The sequence below is a fragment of the Agelaius tricolor genome, unplaced genomic scaffold (genome assembly GCF_023055355.1).
Source record: "Agelaius tricolor isolate 1412-34295 unplaced genomic scaffold, bAgeTri1.0.p SCAF_16, whole genome shotgun sequence".
Classification (NCBI taxonomy): Eukaryota; Metazoa; Chordata; class Aves; order Passeriformes; family Icteridae; genus Agelaius; species Agelaius tricolor.
The window spans coordinates 10,108,542-10,134,861 of record NW_027269276.1 but is presented as its reverse complement, the minus strand read 5'-3'; the positions used below and the strand labels follow the sequence as shown (position 1 = coordinate 10,134,861).

Below are 26,320 nucleotides of genomic sequence, written 5' to 3'. Positions count from 1 at the left end.
ATTTATTGCTAGTTGAAAAGATTGCCTGTGTTGTTAGAAAGCTGCCTCACCCACAATTTCAAGATGAAAATTTTACTTCATTAAAGAGAGAAATAGATCAAACTAGTATTATCTCAGTTTAGTGCAGGTAATTTTTTTAAATTTTACCTGATTTTTTTTTTCTTAGCAAGATAGGGTAACAGTGTGTCTTAAAATTGTTTATGGGGTGTTTTTTTGGGTACATATTTATTTATGTATTAAAATTTTGCTATTTATCTTAGCTTTGAAAAATATTACTTCTAATTTTAAATGATTTATGTATAAATTACATAATGATTCTGTTTGTCTCAGCTATTGGAGAGGTGGGTGAGATGCTTTCATAAGGTCTTACATGGTTTTGTTAGTTTTTGAGAGAGCAAACCCCTCATATTCTAGCTCCTGTTTCCCTAAAAAGCTTTTTTCATTGCAAAGGTATGTGATTTGTATTTTATAATTCGTTAAATTCTTTGTTTTTCAGTCCCAGAAATCCTGGATAGAAAATACTTTCACCAAGAGGGAGTGTGTGTATATTATACCGAGTTCAAAAGACCCCCACAGGTAAATGAGAAATGATGCAAGAACTCATTGCTGCTCTTTAATATTAAAAAAGTCAGTATTCTCTTGAGTGCTGGACTGGTTTTTTGTATGAAATACTGTCTTGGGTTTGTGCTTTTGTGACTGGAGATTGTTGCTCTGTAAGTTGGATTTTCTTTTTCTTTTTCTGAAAGTACTTTGGCGTTACAGAAATCTCAAAAAAATGTTCCCCTGTTCCCTTTGCTGCTCCTTACCACTCCTCCTACTGATGTCTGTGATCTGTTTCTAGTGAGGGGGGTGTGAAAAAGACATTTCTGAAGTCAGAGAGTCTCATAGAGACGTCCTCCACTGGAATTTAAAGAACATCATTGTAAGTGTAGGGTGAGGTGTGAAAATCAACCTGACAGTGTAGAAAAAAGGAGTGAAGAATTCAAAGAATAAAGAAAACCAAGAACTGGGGTGGGGAAAAAAATTACACAAAAAAAAAATGCTGAAGAAATACTTGGTTCTAGGGAAAACAGATAAATGGGAACTGTTCAGATTTCATGTGATGTGTAATAATATTTCATCCTTAAGTTCTTAAAGGAGAAAAAAACTAGGCTGAAAAATGGGGAAGTATATTTCTAGAGGGGAGGCTGAGGCTAAGAATATTTAGCATATCTCATATGCTGTTTTTACCTTATCTTAACTTAGAGGTGTGAAATCAAGCAAGTTAGTGATAACTCTAGTGTATATCTAGCTGACTTTCACCAAGTGTTACAGGTATAATTTAGGAGTTCCTACAGTGATTGAGTTTGACATGCATAGTCATGACATTTGTGTCACAGATAAAATAAAGACAGAATGGAAATAGATATAAAATTGGTATTTTTAAGGCAGTTTTGTCCCCCTGTAATATTTACTATTGTAATTATGGATTTCAGATCACCATTTTTTTCTTAAGCTTCCTATATGTGACAGCAGCTGAGAACCCTTTTCTTCTGAGGTTGAGAAATTCTATTTCACTCTTTTCCTTAAAAAACACTTTAAAACTCTTTTGTTGTGCTAGGTCAGGTTACTATTTTTTATTTAAGTACTTTGTTTATTAACAGAAAAAGAACTAAATGCTGTAGAATTTTCAAATTATTGTAAATAATTCACCACATTCCTTGAAATCATGTGACATGAGAAGCCTTTAGAATTTATAGCCACAATTGCAGCACATGGAAAATTTGCAAATGCAAACAAAGTAATTAGGAAGCTGTTAAAATTTCCAGAGCATTTAACAAGGAACAGAATGGTCTTCAACACTTGCCCTTTCAGTTTAAGCTATTTGTAGCTTACAATGGACTTTACAACTTTCCCACCACAGTTTGTCCTTCAGTTTGTAAGAATGGCCTATGGTTGTTGGTGAATTGCTCACTGTGTGAATTATGTGAGAAGTTTAGTCATATCTTTAAATATTTCTTACAGATGCCTTCCAGGATGTCAGATTTGTCAGCAACTTGTCAGGTAAAAAGGTCTTTGTAATTACAATATTCATGAATATTTTCTCATTAAGTGCTTTCCTAATAGGGTTTTCAAAGTTTTGATCAATATTATGAGTGACAAGTTGGTGAAAGGTTAGATGTAAAATAAATATAACTAATGTTTAAAGAACTGTCTGCAATAAGTAGGTCACAGATTTATAAATGTTATATAAATTACTCAGCTTCAAAGAAGTAATTTCTCCTGGCCTCCAGCTTGCTGCCTTAGTGAGCTTCAGTATTTTGCATAATAATATGTATTGTAATTGACTATTGCTGTAAATATTTATGACAACAAGGCTCACTCTGGAAGAGAGGTTTATGTAATGTTTAGAATCTTTGCTTTCTAGATCTGTTCTGTTCCTGTTACCAATAAAGGCAGCTCTTTTCTCCTGCAATGGCAGTATTTACAAAGCATTGTCCCTGGTGCAGGTGCTGCTGTGGCCGCCTGGTCAGACAACACGCTTGTTTCACTGCCAGCCTGGCTATGAAATACTCCGATGTGAAGCTGGGTGAAAACTGCAACCAGGACACAGAAGAATGGTCCGTGGAAAAACACACAGAACAGACCTCTACTGATGCTTATGGTGTCATCAACTTTCAAGGTGGCTCTCATTCTTACAGGGCTAAGGCATGTATGATGTTTTGTTGTTTCTTTTTTTCTTACTATCACCATGCTTAATTCAACTTCTGAAATTGAAGGCTGAAAATATTAATACTTCTATTGTAGCCAACCAGTCAACTGCCTTCTTCTACACTAGGATTTTTGTTGTGATTTGAATTCTTTCTAATTTCTATTTGTAAAAGATTTTTAGTTGTGGTAGGAATTGTTTAAAGCTTATGCAGTTACAGGTACAGGGAGTGCTTGTACACTGTGACCTCTGTGGTCAAACCAAAGTGCTTGAGTGAGGGAGCTGTGTTCTTCTGCAGCTGGCAGAAACCCCAAGGACAGGCCAGTGCTCCAGGTCAGATCATCTCTGTGAGAGAAGGGCCCTTGGCACAGTTCTTTCATGTTCTTAATAGGAGTGTATGGGTTCCTTTGTACTTAGTGTAGCTTAAAATTGCTGTGAACCCTTTTCTATGAGCACAGAAACACCAGGCTGCCCACTCTCATCTCTGCTTCCTTCTGCAGAGTGCAAGTGGGGTTGCTCAAACCAGTTAAATGGAGTAGTGTTGTTTTGTTATTTAGAACTTTATTCAGAAAGGGTTCAATTTCTGCCTGTTGTCCCCATCCCTATTCAGTAGCTCATACTGAAGATGTGGCAGCATTGTAGCTGATCAACCATCTACTTAATCTTATGCTGTTAAACATAGTGTTAAAAAGTTGCCAGTTTTGAAGTTTTCTGTTGAAAAAATGTAGGTTTCCTTCCCAACAGGAACAGGGAAGGAAAACCAAGCAATTGTAAAACTCTTTGCTCAGGATAATATGCTGAAATGCATCCTGGTTCCTCTTTTTACACATTTGAACCTTTTAACTCTGTTCTTGTGCCTGCAGTATGTGCGATTGTCCTATGACACTAAGCCTGAAGCTATTCTGCAACTTATGCTCAAAGAATGGCAGATGGAGTTGCCAAAGCTTGTTATATCTGTCCATGGGGGCATGCAGAAATTTGAACTTCACCCACGCATCAAACAGTTGCTTGGCAAAGGTCTTATCAAAGCTGCAGTGACCACAGGGGCCTGGATTATAACTGGAGGAGTGAATACAGGTGAGGAACTAGCAAAGATTGTGCACAATTAACTGGATTGCAGTTTTACAAGAGCCTAAAGATTTAATGTAGGATGCATTGCTACGTCCTAAACCAAAGATATTTGAATGAGTTTGGTCAAATGAAATTAAAATAATACATTTTGAACATATGTATTTGAAAGTGGGCTACTGTTTTGTATTGAAAAGAGAAGTAAGATATAGAGGGGCTGGGTTTTGGGCTTTGGTTTTTTTTTTTGTTTGGTTGTTTTCTGGGCTTTGCTTTTGAAACAAGGAAGAGTGTAATGTGATTAAAAAGTACAGTAATGTGCTGGAAACTTTTAGTTCCTGCTGGGCTAATATTTGTTTTGTTGAATGACTTGGTTTCCTCCTAGTAGATGTAGCATGGTGCCTTTTCTTTGGTAGTGTGTAAGTTTCCAGGTCCTTAAAGGCCTGATTATCTAAATAAAACAGTTAAACACCTAAATAAATATTTGTATTCTTAGTAAGATGCACTGGAATCTTTTTTATGCACGAACAGGTGTTGCAAAACATGTTGGTGATGCTCTAAGAGAACACGCTTCCAGATCATCTCGAAAGATTTGCACTATTGGGATTGCTCCGTGGGGAGTGATTGAAAACAGAAACGACCTTGTTGGAAGAGATGTAAGGAGGAATTACCTAACTGAAATAATGATTTACCTCATTTACTTCTGACACATCTGCTCGAGCATGTTTTTCCCTTGCTTTGCATCGTTGGAATACTTGCTTTGCTATGAAGATACACTGACATCTGTGACTTGTGCAAGATGGTTACTGTAAACAAGTTGCAAAATGCAAATGTGCTACAGGAGGAGCTTGTTCTTAAGTACAATCCTTTTTCCTCCCCCACTGATACTATTGAATCAAGTAACAAATATGCTAAAGTATTACAGAGAATTCACATTTAGAGAAGATAATAAGTTGAAAAATTTTGGAGTCTTCAGAAGTCACAAATTTTCCCCAAAGACACCTTTTCAAAGGATCTTAGTTACCCTTCAGAACAGCATCCTTTAGTGATACAATTATCTGCTTCCCTGCACAAAGTTCAGAGCTGCAGCTGTTGGTGTATCCTGATCCAAGGCATGCTTATGTGTGTCAGTGCTTCCTTATATGTGTCAGTGCTTCTTGTTGAGCCACCAGTTCTTGTGTCTAGTTAAGTTTCACAGAAACGAGTGTGAATCTTTGCAAGTAAAAGACATTGTTGTGTGCTTGCACTTAGGTGGTTGCTCCATATCAGACCTTGTTAAATCCATTAAGTAAACTAAACGTCCTAAATAACCTCCATTCCCATTTCATTCTGGTGGATGATGGAACAGTTGGAAAGTATGGAGCAGAAGTTAAACTGCGAAGAGAACTGGAAAAAACTATTAATTTGCAACGGATCCATGCAAGTAAGTAATTCTGGTGCCTGAGGGCTCTTACTATGGCTTAATGAAAAAGGTGTTTGCACCAAACATCTGAATGACAAAATAAAATAATTTAAAACTTTTGCTTATACTTCAAGTCTAAAATTGCGAATTTCAGCAGCTGCTCTGTACCCTAGTTATTGCTGGTAGATTTCTGATTTCTCTGGGACCACAGAGGAATCCCTTATGAATGAAGTTGTCTATTTACTTTGTAAAAACAAATGTAAGTCACTTCAGGTCTTGTCACCAAGTGCTGATTGGTCTGATTAATTAATGGTGTTGTCACCAAGTCCTGATTGGTCTGATTAATGAATGGTTTTGACACTGGCAGTTTCACAGTTTGCAGTATGGTGTTTTCCCAGTTGTGGAGCAACACGTGTACTTTGACCCTTACAGAAATGCTCTTGCAATACATACCATTAGCAGAGGGTTCCCATGTACCTATGTTCAAACTGTGTATGCGTTGTCACCTTTGGAAATTAGTGGGGGAAGTTAGAAGAGGAAATTCAAAAAGAAAAATTCTTCAGTTTTCTGCATTAGTTCATGAATGTTTCTGTGAGGAATCTCTTCTGTTTTGTAGACTGTATCCTGTTGTATTGACCAGCTTGGCAGTGCTTGTGTCCCAGCCCAGAACGTAAAGTGCTTGAAACTGTGCGTTACCACCAGTTAATGTCTGGAGGACAATATTTTAATGTTGATTCAATAGAAAGGACAAACCTGATTTATTAAATATGTAAAACTGGCCTTAGTGTTCACTGTATACTTACAGCATTGTCTGGGTTTTATCTTTGCCATTTTCCAGGAATTGGCCAAGGCGTGCCTGTGGTGGCCCTCGTGTTTGAAGGTGGTCCCAATGTCATCCTGACAGTTCTAGACTTCCTTCAGGAGAGCCCTCCAGTGCCTGTGGTGGTGTGTGAGGGAACTGGCAGAGCTGCAGACATCCTGGCCTATGTTCACAAGCAGACAGAGGAGGGGGGGTAAGTGCCAGCAGTGCCAGACTGGACAGAAGCACTGAACCGGTCAGGTTTGAAGGGACCACAGTGGGTCCACCCCAGAACAGGATTGTGTCCAGACAGTTCTTGTTATACAGAGATAAATGACAAGATGTACAGATCCATGGCACCTACCTATGTCATCCACAGATAAGTTTTGAGACCATTTCTTCCTGAATCTGTACAAATGCTTTTTTTGTTTAGTGCAGAAAACACTTGCCTGTTTTGAGTGTAGCTTCAAATAATAAAAGGGATGTGCTTGGGCTCACAGTACTTGGTGATTTGGTGATTTCTAGTTAGTTGTCAGGCTTGCATAAATCCTTAAACACACTGGGTCCTTGTTGCAGGGGCTGCCTCTGAACCTTGGGAGGCAGGGATCTAACTTAGCTGTAAACCAAACAGCTTTGTCCAGGCTAGGATCACAAATGTGTCTTACTCAGATGAGTGACTGCTTATTATTTTGTGTCAAAATCTTCTGGTTGAGAATATCTCAGAACTGAATGTGGGGAAAAAAAGTGAGAGTTGAGTTACTTTTAGGAGGCAGTAGTATAGAATTGTAAGTTAAGTAACTTGTAGTTCTTTCTAAAGGTTACCCAAGGTTTTGCCACAGCAACAGTAATAAGCTTATAGATAGCAGGACTTTGAATGGACATGTTGAAACTAATTAAATGCATTGTTGTTATTACTGTTCATCTAAAACAATTGTTTTGCTGTTTGTTTGTTTCAATCTCAGGAATGTTCCTGAGGGTGCTGAGCCTGAAATCATTTCAACCATCAAAAAGACATTTAACTTTGGTCAAAGTGAAGCAGTTCATTTGTTTCAGACACTGCTGGAATGCATGAAAAAAAAAGAACTTGTGAGTAGATCTTGCCATAAACTTTTCTATGCAATGCGCATGCATTTGTGGATATATGATATGATTTTTTTTCTTTTATTGAATCTTTTAGTTAGGACTACTAATAAAGGTATAGTATCTCTGCATGCTTAAAGCAAAACCAGTTTATAGAGGTAATGTGTAGCCTGAGTTCAGGGACTGGTGTCTCATTTGAACATCACATTGTGCTGTTCTGAGATAAAAAAATGCCTTGTTCAGCTAACCATGTCTGCTGGCAGGTTAATCTCATGATCTGTAATGGACTGGAGAGGTAAACAGGATACTGTGTTATAGGGAGCAGTGAATTGTAATCATAGGAGCAAAAGAAGTTCAAATTAGTTGAAGATTCCCACTTAGGAAAACAAAACAGAATGCACACTAAAAGTTTAAGTTGAACATAGACAGGCTCCAAGTTGCATTGAAGACGAGGCGTCTTTTATGTCAGGAATTGAAAAAGATTTAAAAGACTGAAGCCAATCACCTTTTCCTGAAAATAACTTTTAAATATTTTTTCCCATTTTGCCTTTTTGGACAGATTACAGTATTTCATATTGGGTCAGATGAGCATCAGGACATTGATGTTGCAATACTTACAGCATTGTTAAAAGGTGAGACTTAATTTTTTTAAGATCGTTTGGAACATCCAGTTATTATTGATTACTGTTTATGTGATGTATGATTTATAAAATACCAATAGGAATTGTAAGTTTTTAAGCAAATATCTGTGTTCTCATTGTGTAATGCTATAACATGACATAAATGATGATATATGCAGCATGATTTTGTGGTATATTGCTTGATTTTGGACTTTTTAGGAAGAAAGAATATTTATTCTCTTCTATTATAATTAATTTTATATTTTCTTCGTTGTGTTTACTTCTTAAGGCACGAATGCATCTGCATTTGACCAGCTTGTTCTTACACTTGCGTGGGACAGAGTTGACATAGCCAAAAATCACGTTTTTGTTTATGGGCAACAATGGCTGGTATGTAGTGGTCTGGATTAAGCAGAATGATAATTCCTAATAGAGAGAAGCACACTTTACTGTAAAGGATGAATCTTGACTTTTGTAGACAGAGACTTGGAATATTGACATGTTTATTTTGAGACAGTAATTTGGGTGTACTGCATAGCCTTAAAGCTGTTTTGTTGTATTTGAAAATGGTCCAAAAATTGTGGAAATGTGCTAGCTGTTCTGAATATCTAGCAGAGAAAACACATTATGAAAGGTGGAAGCTGAATTCATGTTAGTCAGATGCTCCTTCTTCATTACAGTTGCATGGCCCTAGAAAGTTCTTAAGAAGCATCTGGTAAAATGCACTATTGGCAGCACTGCAGTGTCTTTTGAGGGAGGGACAAAATGTCTGGGTTTTGTAGTTTGAAAATGAGTTTAAGAACTACCTGGTGGCTCTTGCCTTTTCTCCCTAGTAGTGTAAAAATAAAACATGAGCTTATTGATTGTACATTCAGAAGTACATACTGTGTAAGGCTTGTTGGTTGCTGTGATGGTTCTGACATCTTAGAAGAAAATTGTGCTTTAGAATTTTTATGTCTTTTTTTGTTTTATCCAACATCAGCCTATGAGAACACCTCAATTATATTAAACTAAATGTTTCCTTAGTCCCACTGTCTCAGTAGGCAGTACCTACAGAACAGTTCAAGTCTTCAGGGTATTCTCCCATCCTGTAATTGTGTGAAGTTCGGGGGATACTCTGAGCAGAGGGTGACATCTTTACAGACATGTAAGGTTTTTCCAGCCCTCTAAATGAAGAAGGTTGATATAGTATCTTAGTTTGCTTTTTTACTGGCTCTCTCTAGGCTCCACCTTTTTGCTTCTTTGTTGTAGGTTGGTTCCCTGGAACAGGCTATGCTGGATGCCCTTGTGATGGACAGAGTTGCATTTGTGAAGCTTCTGATTGAAAATGGAGTAAGCATGCACAAATTTCTTACAATTCCCAGGCTGGAAGAACTTTATAACACAGTAAGTAAATGATTGCTTTTTAAGCTACTTTTAGAGCAGTATTTTAGTTGCTCAGCCTGTTGTGTCCTGGCTCGTGTGCAACAGTCTGGAGGTTGTGGGGTGTTGGTAGGGAAGGCTCCTGGGCACGAGGTTGGAGTTGGGACGTGGATGGTGTTGGATGCTGTGCACAGCACCAACAGCACCAGAATGGTCTGTCAGCAGGGTGTTCATCTGTGTATGATGGTGGGGATAGACACTAAAGGGAAAATTGCAGCTCTGTGGACACAAAGTGTGCAAAACACAGTGGGGAAGAGAACAAGAGAAAGTGACGTGGGTGCAACTTGTGCCCAGAATCTGAGATCTATAGGGCTTCATTGGATGGATTCTGTCTGTAGCCATTAACATCATAAGAGTTCTAGGAAGAGTTTAATTTGTCAACCTGCATAGTAATAATTATTACTTAGAAAAATTTTGTTACTAAGAATTACAAGGTAATTTTGATAACAGTATCCAAAGTCAGAACTAAGAACCTTCCAGCAAAAACTAGCCGATGTGATTAGTACACAAATATGGCTTAGATTTGTGTTAACAGTCTCAGTATCTGCTTGGACAAAAAAAGAAAAAAATAATGAATTCTTTAGCTAATAATGCTCTGTAGAGAAGCCTCCTTGAGAAGTTTATTTATTTATTTATATTATATTTTTATATTCTAAATTAGTTTTTAAAATTAACCTCTTATGGTGCTGCTCTTGCATGCTAATGTCTCATTCCAAATTTTCCCTCTCTTTTGTTATAAAGAAACAAGGCCCAACCAACCCAACACTATTTCATCTTGTTCGGGACGTCAAGCAGGTATGGTCTCCATGTAAAAATCTGTCAAACTAGCAGTTATTTTTTGTTAATTTCTTGTGTTTGACTATCAATTTCAGCTGCAGTTTATTAATTGAATTTTATTTTAAGTATTAACCTACCTCTGCAGACATTTTGGTAGTTTTCAATATTTCTGTTGTATGCTTGGTGCCCTGCTGCCTAAAAGATGTTAAACCCAGAGTGTTGTCTTTCATTTTTCTTTTGATTGTTTTCCTTCTTGGGGGGGTTGAAAGCTGATGCTTCCAGCATGGAGAAATTTTGGCTGTTAAAACAATAGACAAAAAACCCCCAGTGCGTCCCCCACCAATGGAATGAGTATCTGTTCTGTTAGGGGAGTTAATGTAGAAAAGGTATAACCTGGTCTTTCTTTAAAATAATAACTGTTGAGTCACATAGATGCTTTTTGGGTTTTATGTTGGAGGGTTTTTTTTTATCATGAAAGGCTTATTTTTTAAAAAATTATTATTTAGAGCTGTGATAAAACATGTAGAAACACTCTAAGCAAGTTTAATATTATACATTGAAAAAGTAAAAATACCTTTTGTATCCCTAGGGAAATCTTCCTCCAGGATATAAAATCAACCTGATTGATGTGGGACTGGTTATTGAGTATCTGATGGGAGGAACCTACAGATGCACGTACACAAGGAAGCGCTTTAGAGCGATATACAACAGCCTCAGCGGGAACAACCGCGTACGTGCACGTGGGAACAGCCATCTGCTCCCAGCTGAAAATCCCAAATCTTTGTGTTTTGTACAATGATTGAACCCATTTTGGTTTGCTCTTCTTGTCAATGGACTGGTAATTTTAAATGCAGTAGTAAGGTCTATGAGGGCAGCTGAGATCTGTCTTGGGATTGAGGGCAAACAACAGGGTTTATTCTCCTCAACCTTGTTCTAGTATATCCTAATTCCTTCTCTGTGATTTCCTCTTTTCCTGCTTGTAGGGGAAGAAAGGACAGTACACATGCAGATTCACAAGGGCTTGAGATGCAGATATTTTAGCTTCTTGTGCAAGCTACACTAACCAACAAGTGTAACTGCCCATGACTTCTTAAAAGCAATGAAAACAAACAACAATCCATGTTAAATATCCAGTGAGAATTCTTGTTGTTCTGTTTATGTTCATCCATGTTTCAATAACCAAACCCCTTCTCCTTGTTGCAGAGATCTGGGCGAAATCCTTCAAGTACCACTCCTCAGATGTGTAAAAGCCATGAGTCTTTTGGTAACAGGGCAGACAAGAAAGAAAAAATGCGCCACAATCATTTCATCAAAACAGCGCAGCCGTACAAACCAAAGGTGAGCGCTGTGAGGGGAGCACAGTGGGGTTTATTTCAAGGAGCTGAGAGTGGGGAGCCTGCTGGAAACCCAAGTGCCACTGGAGTGAGTAGCAGCAATTGCATTGACTTTGGCAAAGCTGGAATTTCAACCTTGCTTTTGTACTTGTTTCTGAACTGCAGCTTTTTTACAGGATTCTGTAAAGGGTGTTTATCTTTCTGTATAGGAGTCTTGTGGATAAGCTTTGATATGTTAGGGACCAGAAAGTTTATCTTTGACAGAGTAGTAATGAAGTAAGTGGACTCACATGGCTTGGTAGATAGGGCAAGATTTGGCCATGTGTTACTACTACAAGCAGTTTCCATGAATTTTTTTATTTGTATGTAGGTATATTAGTAGGTATGTAGGTATATATTATTGATCTAGGATTCAAATTAATTCAGTCTCACAGTTATTAAAATGAATTTTACTCAACTGAAGTTTTCAAACACAAGTTCGAGCTGCTTTTCAAGTTCTCAAAAATTTTCTGTTTTCTTTTATAATTATTTATAATCTGGTATTGGATCACTCAGCATTTTATTTCAATTTACATAATGACCAAATATAACAATTTAAAATGTGACTTCGTGATTTTATTTTCAAGATTGACACTGGTGCAGAAGAGGGAAAAAAGAAAAGAACCAAAGATGAAATAGTTGACATAGATGATCCTGAAACGAGGCGTTTTGCTTATCCTCTGAACGAGCTGTTGCTGTGGGCAGTGCTGATGAAGAGGCAGAAGATGGCTCTTTTCTTCTGGCAGCACGGCGAGGAGTCCATGGCCAAAGCCTTGGTGGCCTGCAAAGTCTATCGGTCCATGGCATACGAGGCAAAACAAAGTGACCTTGTTGATGATACTTCTGAAGAACTGAAACAGTATTCCAAGTAAGTTACAGTCCTATTGTTCAAAATATTTTCTGGACCTCTGCAATAAAAGTAGTGGGCTACTTATGAACAAAATGCAAATTTTTCTGTTAGCACACTTGAAGACAATCATGTTTTGCAAAAAGGTTTAAGTGGAACTCTAGTAGAAGCTTTATATCAGATATTGCTCTTTCTTGAAGGCTGTTAAAAGACTTGATTTATAGTCAAATTAGGAGGAAACTCAGTGTGCCGTTTTCTTCTGTGTAGTTTCTGTGCACGTTTTAATAGCTGTTTTAGCTTGCATATGTTTTTAACAGAAGTCATAGATTGATGTATTGTGGTTACAAATTACAGCATATCTGTACAGAAGGGACAAATAATAGTCCCTTCAAGTTATGCAAGTTGGGAATTTGTGCAAGAAACCTCACTCATGGTAATTTCTATAGATACTATCTTTTGTTTTGTTGTTTTTTTCTTCATTTTAGCGAGTTTGGTCAGCTGGCAGTTGAGCTGTTAGAGCAGTCCTTCCGACAAGATGAAACTATGGCCATGAAATTACTGACGTACGAACTTAAGAACTGGAGCAACTCCACCTGCCTGAAGCTGGCCGTGTCCTCGAGGCTCCGTCCGTTTGTAGCACACACTTGCACACAGATGTTGCTGTCGGATATGTGGATGGGGAGGCTGAACATGAGGAAGAATTCGTGGTACAAAGTAAGCACTGTTGCAGTTTATTCATGTAAAAAATGGTCAGTGGAGTTTATGTTTAAAGGGAAGAAAAGTGTGTGTTTAAATGCTGTTAGTGTAAAGCTTTCACAACTATAGCTTTTATTAATAAATCCTGTAAACCAGTCTCCTATAACATGATCAAAACTGGAATATTTGTTGTAAACTTGCTTCTTTTGACACTCTATTATCTTTTCAAATAAGGTACAGAAATATAGAAGGCAAAAACCAGGCAAGTAGCCTTTAATCAGAGGCTTAAAGAGATCATGTGAATACTAATCCACTACTAAAAACATAGTAGTAACAATCCTTAACAGATGGAAAACCTGTTGTAAGACTGTAGTTTCATGCATTTTGGCTTTTTACAGGGAGCTCGTGAGACTTGATGTAAAAAAGCTTTGTGAATATCCTATTTTGGAGGAACTGAGCAAAAGCAGGGCAAAGAACAGCAAATCGGGGACAGGTTTTCCAGTGGTGCCCTTTGTGTGATATAGATCAATTATGATCTAGACAGAGATAATTGATATAGCTCAATTGAACCAAAATGGGAGTTGCATATTTCTTTGAGAAATTAGGTACCAAAACCTAATTGTTGCTAGAAATAAAATGAAAGAAAACTTTCCTACAAAATACCTACAAGCATCATTTAACTTGTGACCTACTAAAATCCTCTTTTATAACTGATTAACTATTTTCTTGCTTGCTTTGTAAGAGGCTAATGACAGTAAATAGCTTTCACTTACTCTCTTCATCTATACCTTAGCTCATTTTTTTACCATAAATTGAAAAAAACAAACAAACAAAACATACACCACTCCCCTCTCCCCCCACAAATGACAATCTGGTACAGGCTTTTAAAATACACTTTAGCAATACACTGTTCCAAAGCTTCTGGGAGTGGATTAAATAACAGAGTGTGAACAGAACATCTCTCTCTTCAGGCTTGGAACACATTCTTTCTAATAGCTTTGAATTTTGGAATTTGTTGGTTTTTCCCATTTCCTATGTCTTCAAGTCAAGAAACACTCTGTATGTGTGACCCTAAGCTCTTAGGTGTATATACAAGTAATAACAACTAATTATTTTCTACATTTTTCCCCTCAATAGCAAGCAAGTGAAATTTAGATAATACCTTTCCAAAGGCTATTCTGTGTGTTGGTGTGTTCTGATGCTTTAGTGGAGTTGTGAACTATTTACACTTAGTCTTCATCTTTTCCAGGTGATACTGAGTATTCTACTCCCTCCTGCTATACTGCTGTTGGAATATAAGACCAAGGCTGAAATGTCACATATTCCTCAGTCTCAAGATGCACATCAAATGGCAATGGATGACAGTGAGAACAACTTCCAGACTGCAGCGGATGAAATACCTATGGTAATGTGGGGCAGAGGGAGATATTAAAAACAATATTCCTTGCTTAAATAATTAAATTTTTAAGTCAAAGAAGTGAAATTTAGTGCCAGAAAGCATGCATTTTTTGTGTGGGAAGTTAACAGTTTTTTTGTTTTAGGAGGTTTTTAAAGAAGTGAGGATCTTGGACAGTACTTATGAAAAGCATGACATGGAGACTCCAGCAAAACCTAAAAGACTCCCAATTACACAGAAGTTTTATGCATTTTATCATGCTCCAATTGTGAAGTTTTGGTTTAACACGGTGAGATTTTTTCTGTATAGTGTGTATTTTATTTGGAAATGTAGCACAGATTTTTGGGTTATTTTCCCAACATGTATCTCTGATTGAGTCAATGTTAAGCACTATCCAAAAAGCAGACAGAAAACCCCTTACCTTGCTGAGCTGGAAATGAGAAATACTTCATTTTATGAAATTGCATAAGCACGTGCTGTGCCCTGTGGTTTGAGGTTTTTTAATTCTGTTTTGAGTAATTCTTTTCATCAGTTGCTAGCAGGAGTTCTAGAACCATGTATTAGTCTCAAGTGCATGCACAGCTTCGTTTCAATCACTGTAATAGAAATGTTAGAATTTGTTCTAAAGGAAAATAGCTGTAATAAGAGCAAAGCTTTGCTAACAATAAATAGCTTATTACAGCTATTTTTGCTTTTCTAGGATGAAAATGTTTGTATACCCTTATAAATAATAACTTGTCTGTTAAAAATGGTAAATATAGTCTTGTAATTCAACTTGAAGCTTTTCTTGTATACCACATCAAAAGATTCCATGTACATCTTTAAACGATCCTTCAGTAATTCTATGTTTTATTTGGTTTTTTAGTTGGCATACTTAGGATTCCTCATGCTCTACACATTTGTGGTTCTTGTAAAAATGGAAGAATTACCATCTGTTCAGGAGTGGATTGTTATTGCTTACATTTTCACATCAGCAATTGAGAAAATTCGTGAGGTATGCCTGTAACAATTGGGATTTTTGCCTTTTTTTGTCAGTTAAAACAGTATGCTTTAAACTATTATTCTGTGAACAAGAAAACTGAAGAAACTTAAGCATCAGAGTAAATGGTTTAATGCCTTTATCTTAAAGCTTGGTATAGGTTGCTAGATGGAGGCTTTGTAAAATGTGTATTAATTTATCAGACAGGCTCTGCCACCGTGCTATGACCAAGATATCAAAACAAAAAAAAAAATCTTTAGTGGCACAGGAGAGCCATCATAACTACAATGTTCCTGGTCAGCTTTATGGAAGTTCTGTAATGGGAGAACTTCCATAAATGGGAGAGATCAAGTTAGTCCCTTAACCTGGTACCTCAGGCTCAACTGAAGGCAGATAGGGTTCATTTTTGTCACAGTAACTGCCTCAAAAGGAATAAAAACCCAACTAAATCCAAAATTCCTTAGTAAATTGTTCAGACAGAGCAAAACCCTCCTTTCCTTGTTGTGAAGCTGACACAGTTAAACACTGGTTTTGATTGCTCAGCATTTAAGAGTTCTCCATTTGAATAGCTATTATATTTTTGCAAGTATAAAAATGCTGGTGATACACATATTTTACTGCTGACCCCTGTGCAATAAATATGAGCTGTCTTGACCTTCATATCTTTTACAGATTTTTATGTCAGAGGCTGGGAAGATTAATCAGAAGATCAAAGTGTGGTTCAGTGATTACTTCAATATCAGTGACACAGTTGCCATTGTCACTTTCTTCATTGGGTTTGCTTTAAGATTTGGAGCCAAGGGGAATTTTGGAGAAAACACTTACAGAGAAAATTACATCTTTGTTGCTGGAAGAATAACATACTGTCTCAATATCATTTTTTGGTATGTGCGATTACTGGATTTTCTAGCTGTAAATCAACAGGCTGGCCCTTATGTTATGATGATTGGGAAAATGGTAAGTACTATGTTTGTTACTGATTTTTTTCCCCCCAACTGAATCCATTTACAACTTCTTTTAATAGTTTTATTTAGTTAGAAGTTTCTTTTCCTGCTCTAATAGGATAACAACTTGGTGTGCAGAATTAGCCAGCTGGAATATAACTTAAAAGATTTCAAAAGAAGCACTGATTAGAAGGCTTCCTTTATGGAGCTATCCCTGTTACATAAATGTAAAAAATGGCAAATCTTCCTTCTCTGGTTTTGTTCTCAGATGTCAGAGACTTAAATGAATATGATGAGGCCTTTGTCTTGATTCAGCTTCCCATTTAGGTCTGAAATTTATAGTCTTTGTGTTCTTTAGGTCAAAACTTTTAACTTGTTTAGTGTCCTGAAACACCTTCATGGTTTTGTGCTATGGAAAACTGGGAATATATTGTGCTTCTTGTCATCTCACACAAAAAATACTAAAATTGTTTAAACTTAAAATTAAATAACCTATCTCTACTGTTGCTAGCTATTCTAAATGTTAAAAACCATTATAAGGCTTGAGAGCTGTATATATGACTGTGGAAGGAGCTTTTGTGTTTCTTCCCTCTATAAAATGGTTCTTAGAAAATTGAACCCTGTCATTCCTTAAATCAAGGCCATCAAGTTGCTCATTTCTCACTTTGATTTCTTGCAAGAGGCTAGTTCTGTGTTCCTGCCCTTGGAAAACTACCTCTGTTTTTTGTGCAGCTGTTGAGTACCTTCAGGAAGGAATATTTCTTTGTCAGCTGCTCCTTGTGTACCTAATAGTATTCAAGTTAAAAGGGAAATAGGCTCAGTTGCCTTTGGCCAAGGGTACTAAATACATTATAAAAAAAGACAGGAAAAATTTGGGGTTTTTTAACAGGGCTCATTATTTAACAAAATTTTCTGAGTGAAATATTTGTGTCCTGGACTCTTTTCTTTATATAATACATAGAATTTCTCAAGTGTACCCTGTCACTGTAAAAGTTTTTAGAGTTGTGTGATCATATTTATGACCTTGTGGATTAACTGGGTTTTTTTTCTGTTAACAGGTGGCCAACATGTTTTACATTGTGGTGATTATGGCACTTGTACTACTTAGTTTTGGTGTTCCCAGGAAGGCAATACTCTATCCTGATGAGGCACCCTCTTGGACTCTTGCTAGAGATATTGTGTTTCATCCATACTGGATGATTTTTGGTGAAGTCTATGCCTATGAAATTGATGGTAAGATACTGCAATTATGAAGCAAGTAAAGAGAGAACTTACTCTGATTAGGTCTTCTCAGAATCTTATGAAATTCCAATTTTATGAAAGTCCCAGTACTGTTGGTATTGATTCCATTCAATGGAATATCTCCCTTTTGTGGGTTGCAGCTGTATAACTATGTGATCTGATTCTTCATTTTCTTTTCAAAAACTTGTTTGGCTTAGAATAAAAATTACATAATTATAATTTCTCTCAAGGCTATTCCTAGCAAGATTTTTGAATTCTGCCCCACAGCTATCATGGCAAAATTCTGGCTGTGGTGTGATGTACTATGCTTTTTTAAAAAGCCAATAATATGATTACAGCATAGTATCAGCCAGAAACGTTGTCTCTGGTATTTTTCTACCATGTTCCTAAATGCCTGCAGACATTTCAAACTGTAGAACCAGTGCATCATAGTTGATTGTTGCAAACTGTAAGTGACTTTTTTTTTTTTTTGGTGTGTCTGTACCTGCTGGGAGTTCTAAAAGATGTACATGTTGTCTCTGTGTCTTTTTTTCCCAACACAGTGTGTGCAAATAATTCTGATGAAAAAGTTGCTCATCTCTGTGGCCCAGGAACATGGTTGACCCCGTTTCTTCAAGCTGTCTACCTCTTTGTACAGTACATAATCATGGTTAATCTCCTGATTGCATTTTTCAAGTAAGTATGTGGATAATAGTTAATTTTTGCTAATAATTGGACAAGTGTCTATCTCACTGCAATAAGATGACAAGATAAGAACTGATGCCAGATCAAAGCAATCCCATTTCCTGGAAGTTTTTTCAGGTTCTAAGGCTGGTCTTTGTCTCTTCCTCACTGCAAGCTCATGGCTGAGTTAGGGAAGTGTGTGATGTGACTGGTTCATGTCACCTCTGTGAGGTCAGGGGAATCAGAAGTTCAAGGAAATCTGTCAGAAAACAAACAAAACAAAATTGTTTCTTTGTCCTAATTGACTGTTGTTCCTAAATTCATTTAATGTTCTCCAGTTGGTTGGGTTCAGTTGTAGTAAGTTGTCTTTTATACTTCTCTGCAAGTATTTGATTTATGGGCATAAGCAGCTCACAAACACTGAAGAGGGCAGACTGCAGAATTAACATGGTGTGATATAAAATTCTGGGTTTAGTTAGAAATAATTAATTTTTTTGTTCGGCAAACTTGAAATTTGATCTCAGTGTAATTTATTTCTAAGTAAAGATACTGAGATGTTACCTGATGGGAGAATTTCTTTAGCCCTCTCCTTGCTCTGAATCATGGTGTTCTCTTGAATGTGTTTCCACTTCCACAAAAATAATTTTGCAGCAAAAAACAAGTTAATGCTTTTGTCTCTTACTTAACTGGAATTAGAATTCAAGATTGTTATCAAAGTGTTAAAAAAACAAACAGTCCAACAACCACTAAACAAACACCAACAACTCCCCACCACCCCAAAAAACACTGATGTGTTAATATTGTTCTGTTTCAGCAACGTGTATTTACAAGTCAAGGCAATTTCAAACATCGTGTGGAAGTATCAGCGCTATCATTTCATTATGGCCTACCATGAAAAACCTGTTCTGCCTCCACCACTGATCATTCTCAGCCACATGGCTTCCCTCTTCTGCTGTATATGTAAAAGAAGAAAGACAGACAAGGCTTCAGATGGGCCAAGTATGAACAGTTATCCAAAAAATTGCAGCAATGCTTTTGACATGGTTAAAGCAAACAGTCAGAAAAGCACCATGTTCTTGACTAGAATGTGTATTGTGAAGAAAGTCAAAGCGGGTCTTAATTTTATGTGTTTTCAATATTGATAATTCTTTTGAAAATCACTGTGCTTTTCTCAGGAGTTTAATGCCAACCCCTAGAAATCTCCAGTAAAACTAACCTATCACACAAACAAATAGATTAGATTTCTTGTTATTGCTAATTGAGAAATATTTTTTTTTCTTTCTGTAAAACTTCTTTGAAACTTTAAAAATAAAATCCAGCTAAGGAATCTAGCTTCTGCCTCAAAGGGATTAAAGGGTAGAAATGTAAGGGATGATAATATTGTGCACATATCCTCTCAGAATTACTATTTTCATTTTATTTTATTGTCAATCTTTGACCTTGAACTTATTTTTTCAATGAGAGAGGAAGGGTCTTAGGTGGCCCTCTGGTAGGATTTTTTTTGTTTTGTTTTGTTTTTCTTTGTTGTTGTTGTTGTTGTTGTTTTTTGTTTTAATTTTATTGTAGAGTTTTATTGTTAACATCTTTTGTAGAGTTATGACTATTAGTTTTCAGCACCTGTACAATTTCACTACATATGTCATCTTAAATGTTGATCTCTCTTTAGAACTCTTCCTGACAGAAGAAGATCAGAAGAAACTTCATGATTTTGAAGAGCTGTGTGTTGAGATGTATTTTAATGAAAAGGATGATAAATTTCATTCTGGAAGTGAGGAGAGGATTCGAGTCACATTTGAACGGTAGAATATTTACAATTAAAATTTCTGAATAGAGAATTAGGACTTTTACAGGTTTTTTTAAATCTACTTTAAAAGGGGAGAAATACAGCTCAAGAACATGAAGTGTTTATGCAAATTTTATATGGTAGCTTTCCATTGCTATGCAGACACTGATAATGTGATTGATTCTTCTTGACCTATAGAAGCACTCAGTAAACTGAGGCTTATTTGGTTTCCCATGATGTTTTAAGAGACTGATACATTTCCTAAAGTGCTGTGGGCCTCTATTGATAGCTGTTTCAATTCTGTGATTCAGAAGTATGTACAAATGTTGTATTACAAGACAGTCCAATGCTGTCATTTTATTGTGACATTTCAAAGTTGCTTTTCCCCCTGATTAAATGGACAGAAGGGGTTATAATCATGGGGGGTTTTTGCATATTGAGAAAAATACCTTTCATATCTACTTCATAATTTGATTTTTCTTAGGGTGGAACAAATGTGCATTCAGATAAAGGAAGTTGGTGATCGTGTCAACTACATTAAAAGGTCATTACAGTCTTTAGATTCACAGATTGGCCACCTCCAGGATCTGTCTGCTCTAACTGTGGATACTCTGAAAACACTGACAGCCCAGAAAGCTTCAGAAGCCAGCAAGGTTCATAATGAAATCACCCGGGAATTGAGCATTTCAAAACATTTGGCACAAAATCTCATTGAGGATGGCTCTCTCAGATCATCGGTGTGGAAGAAGCACAGCATTGGAAACGTCTTTGGTTCTTTTCCACAAGGAGGCCTTGAGAGTAACAATGCTTTACTCTGTAACATTTCCATCCGTGATGACAAAGAAGTCCAGCATAAGACAATTGGTCAGGAGTTGGCTCTGGCTCCCCGAAGAGAAGAAAAAAACTTCCAAGAGGCAGGTTCCTCAGGCAGTGCCTTATTTTCAAATGCTGTTTCCCCTCCGGAACTTCGCCAACGAATACAGGCTGCAGAGATCTCAAAATCCACTAGTAAAAGTAAAAAATTAGGCAACTCATCCAACAGCATGCCACATGTAACATCCCCAGCTACAAAGTTTTTTGTTAGCACTCCATCTCGACCCAGTTGCAAAAGTCAGCTGGATTCTTCAGCAAAGCATGAAGAGACTGTTTTCTCTAAGGCTACAGAAGGAGATAATAATGTAGAATTTGGTGCATTTGTGGGTAAGTATAACAAAGTAGATTCTGAATGTCCTGAAGTCATTATTAGCTGCTCTTATCCTCTTGCTTCTGGCTCTGCTTGCCTTGCTTTCACCCAACCTTGTGTTGAAAATGGAGGATACGTTAATTGTGGTTTTATTCATGATGAGAGTGACACTAATGATAACTACAGCTGCAGAGTTGACAAAAGTGCTCACCAGTCCCCTGCCAAGTTAGAGAAGAACAAGCCCCAAACGAAGTTCTCTTTGTCAACGGGCGACTTGATGTCAACAGTCAACCGTGGCGGCTCACATGGAAAATTGAATATTAAAGATGAACTTTCCAAAAGTCAGCATGTCCATGCAATGGAACTGCAAACCCGAGATTTATGTTCTAACATCCTTATGGGACTGCTTCATAAACTGTGGACCAAATCTAAGCCACAAGGTTTGACTTATCAAGAATTGTATGGTATTTTGGGTGTATTCCGGTTGCAGGTGACTTTATTCTACCATTTTGCTCTGCTTTTTTTGCATTTAACATCTCTAATTTCCCTATGTTGCTTGAATGGTTTTTTTAACTGAAATTATAATTTCTCCATAATTCTGTCACATAGACAATATTTTTCTGAAAAACATTATCCAGTTGTTGAGTAGAGCAGTTTTGGGCAATTAGCAGCTGTACAGCTTGGTACGGGCACTGTAGACAAACCTTTTGTGGCTCATTATAAAGCTCCTACCTTCTGATTGCATAAATCAAAAATATTGTCTATTCCTTGACGTAATTACAGAACACTACTCAGGCTGATGGAGTCCTGGATAAATATCTGTGGTATCTGTGTCAAGCTGAGGGTTTCTCCTATACTTTATTTCTAAACACTGTTACAGCTGGGATCTTCCACTGTTGCCTAGGCTAACCTGGGTTGGGGCTGTCATTTTGGAAGCTTCCAAAGTCCTTTAATTCAATACAAATTTTGCCTCCCCTCAAGTTCTGTTTAACAGTAAAAAGGTGGATGGTTTTGGTTAGTTACTTATCTATTTGAATGGTAAAACAGTGGCAGATTCATTGCAAAACACAGGTGTGGGTTTACTAACTGATTCCTGTCAAGTAGATAATGCTTTAAGTATGCTTAGTGTTTAGCAGAAGATTGTAATCTGGAATTGTCAGGTTGTCTGCAGAGGTGTTGTCTTGCTAAAGTTGTTTAGGGATGTCTCAGTGTTTTCCAGAGATCTGCTGAGGTTGTATAAATTTAAATCTCTAGACAAGAGTTTATTCTACTGCTGTGAAACTTGGATTTCTAAGAAGTTACCTACATTAGCTATTTGTGTATAAATGCCTCATGTTTGAAAAAAGAAAGCAAGGCTAAACAGAAATTATGGACAGTGATTGTACAACTCTTATCTAATCTTTAAATGTACTTCACCACTAATAACTTTGAATACTAACTATACTTATTTACTGGAGCCAGATTTTTTTTTGTATATGGTCCTCTGACATCTCTAGCATTTAGAACATACCCTTCATTCTTGCTGTCCACAATTTACACCACTTGTGATACCATGCAGGTTTCAATGGTGAAGCCAGTTAGATTTTCATTCATTATAAAGCCACATGATTTGGAAAATTCTGAGAAGTGTTTCTTGCAGCTGGGAGGATGAAGGGTATATTGTAAAAGCTACCTCCAGGAAACTCTCTACTTTCCCTTCATTTGTCAAGCATATATAAAAGTGCTGTAATCCAGGCCTTGTTCCTTTCCTGTGAGGAGCATACGCTTGAGTAAAGATTTCAAATATTAGCTTTACTTTCTGAATGGTGGTGCTCCACACCTCAGTGCAGGAAAGGCAATAGTTGGACATTGTTACACTGATCTTCACTTGAGCATGTTTGTAATGTCTTTCCTAGTGCAAACAGGCACACAGACCTTAGGTGGTTTGTAACCCTTTGCTATGGTGATGCAGACTATTGGCATGGTCAGAACATTGGAGGTTGCCTTTGATTTTGAATACTCTTTTTGAATTCACTGTGTCAAAGGTCACAGAGACAGCATGGACCTACAGCGGTTCAAAGAGGCAGCCAGCAAAATGAGGGAAAGAAGTGCTGATATTGAGGTGAGCATGAAAAGCTTTGTCAAATATGTTAATGGGGATAATTTCCTTTTAAACTGTCATGTCACAGTATGTTTGGAAAAAGCCTAAGGCCAAATAGAATCAAAAAACTTACACAATCATTGCAGTTTGCACTTTGCATCTGTTTCATGATTAAAAAAAAAAAATCCAGTGAAAACTCATGTAACCTTAACTGCCATCAAGTACTGTTGCTTCATAATAGGATACTAGTGAAATAATAAACTCTGAGGTTATGAAAGCTAAGATGACTACAACTGTGAATTGAGATAAAATTAGGTATCCCATAATTAGTGTCTAGCTGAATATTTTACACTTGTAAATTTCAAGATCAGCCTTTAGGAAGACTAGAGTAATTTATGTTATAATTTATAGAGCAAGGTGACAGTGAATATAATTTTCAAAAGTGACAAAGATTGTTCATTATGCTTCCAAGAAGAAAAAGCTTTTTAACAAACCTGTCATAGACTAAAATGAATAATTTCCATTTCCTTAAAGAAATTTCCTTAGATAATAATAAAAATTACTCAAATGTAAAAGTAATTAATCATAAACCTGCCTTCCAAGTATTATAGTGTGTGTGTATATATATATGTATATATATGTGTGTGTATATATATGTATATGAATACAGTTTTTGCCATGTAGCTGTTGAATTAGTACATACAAATTTATGTACTAAATGCAGTTATGCATTCAGGAGAGAATACACCTGAGAATTGCATTATGACCATTTGAAATGCTTGTCTTCTGCTAAGTTGCTGCTTCTGAACCTTTTGATGAGTATAATGTGTGACCAAAAAGCTTTTTGTGTGTATTTTTGGCACAGTTTTTTTGTGGTTAATGATTTGCTTTGTTTCTTTGATAGGAGCAGCAGGAAGACTTCAAAAAAGCTATATTGGAGGGTATAGAGACAACCAGACTTCAAGTAAGTAAAGAAAGTTTCCGTTTATTAGGAATCTTATTTTGAACAGACACTAAAATCATTCTTTCCAGTAAAGACATGGGTCTCTGTTCTTATCTCATTATCTGTAAACTGGATGTCTCCTTGACAGAGGTCTAAAATGTTCTACTGTTTAGGGATGTAAAGAAATAGTTTTTAAGCACACAACCACACATCAGAAAGACATTTTGGACACACACACACAGAGACCTGTGTATGTTTATGTGTGTGGGGTGTATTCTGTAAGAGGGAAGGGTGAAAAAGGGTGGTAACAACTTCCTAACTGTTATGATTTCAGGAATCATAAGCAGGGCACAATGAATTTTTACAGTTTATTCAGGTAACCAGTGGAGTTAATAGATGAGTAAGCCCTGTGCCATTCTACACACAGTCCTAGTTTGTCATGAAACCACCTTTCTCCTTTTTTTGCAAAAGAAATATTTTGTTGTCAAAAGTTGACCACCTCAGCACATATTCTAGCAATGTGTAATTGCTATGAAGGAGTATGTCCATAAGGAAGTTGCATTCATAACCCACAGGTTTTTACATGGCAGGAGTTTACTACATTTTGTTGCTCTTTTAAGTGGGTGCAAATTGAAATTTAGTTTCTGCCAGAGCCATATTCTTATATAAGAATTGATAGCCAACAAAGGCACAAAAGAGATGAGCTGAACATGGCACTTGTAGGGATCCAGTGTAATTGACATTTCTGTAGTTCTATGCTATTGTAACATTCCCTTGCAAAGAACTCTTTTGGTGTGGGTCAGGAGTCTTAATGTGTGTCTGAAAATGTTACAGCTGGTGGCTACTGTGAGAAGAGCGTTCAAACTGAATTAATGCACTCAACTTATGCATTTCTCTGCAGTGAGGTATTTGAAGTACATCCAGAAATTTTGAAGAATCCTCTCCAGTCCTAAAAAGAAAAACTGTGCAGATTGTGTTCCAAAAGTATTAGTTGAAAGCAATAATGATAATGATGACTGATGGTAAATGTAATTTTTTTTTTGTAGGGTCTTCAAACTGACAGTGATCTACAACAATCCAGTTCTTGTGGTGGGTTCACTGACCCTCTGACAGCCCACTCAGAGCAGCGTAAGTCTGGGCTCTGCTCAGGTCCCCTAATGTTGTCTCTAACTTGCCTTGCTAATGGGTACCCTAAGAAGATGCAAAGGGAACACAAATGGTTAAATAATGTTGAAATATTCTCATGTTTGGTAGTACTTGAATCTTCTGCTTCTTGTGGTTCTTCTAGCCATGCCAGCTCAGTTCTTTTACCTTGGATTTGCCAGAGCTGTAAAACACAAAGTGATCTAGTTAGGACTGCAAACTTCATCTAGAGCTGTGGGTCTGGCTTGTTTCATGTCTGTCTGTTTGTTCACTATCAGGAAATGGGTGACAGTGACAGCTGCCATTCTATGTCCAGTTACAAATCTCCTTCATTTGCAGTGTACAGCAAGAGCAGGAGAGCATCCAGTGAAGACACGCAGCAAGTTGACTCCAAAGCAGCCTTACTGACGGTTTGTACCAGCCTTTTGTGACATTCTAGAGCAGAACTAGAAGCTGAACAAATAAAGGAGAAGAAACAGATAAAGTAATACTGATTTGTGGACTTGTTCTAGGAGGCAACAGGAGACCTGTTTTCACTAAGGGAAGAAGTTGTGTATGTTCTCACTATGAAAATCTGTGCTGTTTTCTGTTTGTAGAAATAAAATCAGAATTCTTTTCTTTTAAGGAAAAGAATTACTTATATAATCCATAAACAGTAGTGAATATAGAGCCTTATTTATTCTTTTAATTGTAGTTACCATTTCTTGGTTGTATTTGGGTCTGTCCATTCAACTGCAGTTCAGTACAGCCTGGTTTATTTCCAATAAACAGGCTGTACTTCAAGAGTTTAAAACACATTCCACTCATTACCACCCCACCTCCAGCTGAATAAACTGTGCTTTCCTTACAATACTGAAGCCCTCTTTGTTTTTCCTCTCCTTTGTTTTAAAGGATTGGCTACAAGGCAGACCTTCAAATAGCAGTCAAATGTAAGTAAGCTTTCTATTAATGGAGCAATTTTATCACTCTGTATGTTGATCTGGGTTTTTTTTGGTGTGGGGTTTTTGTTTTGTTTTGTGGGTTTTTTTTTGGTTTTTTTTTTTTTTTGGTTGTCTTTGGCTGTAGTGGTATTTAGTTGCATTTAATGAGGAAAAAAAAACCCACATAGTTTGTTTTTTTTTTTTTTTTCTTTTAATAAATAACTAAAAGTATTTACTGGAATCATAGGATAGTCATCGAATGGTTTGGGTTGAA

The 26,320-nt window shown here is 36.9% G+C and overlaps 1 protein-coding gene across 1 annotated transcript in view; it reads left to right on the top strand.

The window, feature by feature from the left end:
• TRPM7 (transient receptor potential cation channel subfamily M member 7) overlaps positions 1-26,320 on the top strand; it is a 50,941-nt gene that overhangs the window by 18,278 nt on the left and 6,343 nt on the right. The window contains exons 2-31 of the mRNA XM_071441434.1: positions 497-576; positions 2,005-2,043; positions 2,490-2,688; positions 3,553-3,766; positions 4,286-4,410; positions 5,006-5,177; positions 5,995-6,169; positions 6,918-7,041; positions 7,595-7,667; positions 7,945-8,045; positions 8,907-9,041; positions 9,819-9,872; positions 10,444-10,584; positions 11,058-11,192; positions 11,815-12,095; positions 12,560-12,788; positions 14,020-14,175; positions 14,312-14,455; positions 15,032-15,160; positions 15,818-16,102; positions 17,148-17,322; positions 17,874-18,006; positions 18,809-18,993; positions 19,661-19,793; positions 20,262-20,977; positions 22,985-23,061; positions 23,945-24,004; positions 25,030-25,111; positions 25,466-25,536; positions 26,018-26,055. Coding sequence (XP_071297535.1) covers positions 497-576; positions 2,005-2,043; positions 2,490-2,688; positions 3,553-3,766; positions 4,286-4,410; positions 5,006-5,177; positions 5,995-6,169; positions 6,918-7,041; positions 7,595-7,667; positions 7,945-8,045; positions 8,907-9,041; positions 9,819-9,872; positions 10,444-10,584; positions 11,058-11,192; positions 11,815-12,095; positions 12,560-12,788; positions 14,020-14,175; positions 14,312-14,455; positions 15,032-15,160; positions 15,818-16,102; positions 17,148-17,322; positions 17,874-18,006; positions 18,809-18,993; positions 19,661-19,793; positions 20,262-20,977; positions 22,985-23,061; positions 23,945-24,004; positions 25,030-25,111; positions 25,466-25,536; positions 26,018-26,055 — 4,661 coding nt within the window. The remainder of the gene's footprint in view (positions 1-496; positions 577-2,004; positions 2,044-2,489; positions 2,689-3,552; positions 3,767-4,285; positions 4,411-5,005; positions 5,178-5,994; positions 6,170-6,917; positions 7,042-7,594; positions 7,668-7,944; positions 8,046-8,906; positions 9,042-9,818; positions 9,873-10,443; positions 10,585-11,057; positions 11,193-11,814; positions 12,096-12,559; positions 12,789-14,019; positions 14,176-14,311; positions 14,456-15,031; positions 15,161-15,817; positions 16,103-17,147; positions 17,323-17,873; positions 18,007-18,808; positions 18,994-19,660; positions 19,794-20,261; positions 20,978-22,984; positions 23,062-23,944; positions 24,005-25,029; positions 25,112-25,465; positions 25,537-26,017; positions 26,056-26,320) is intronic.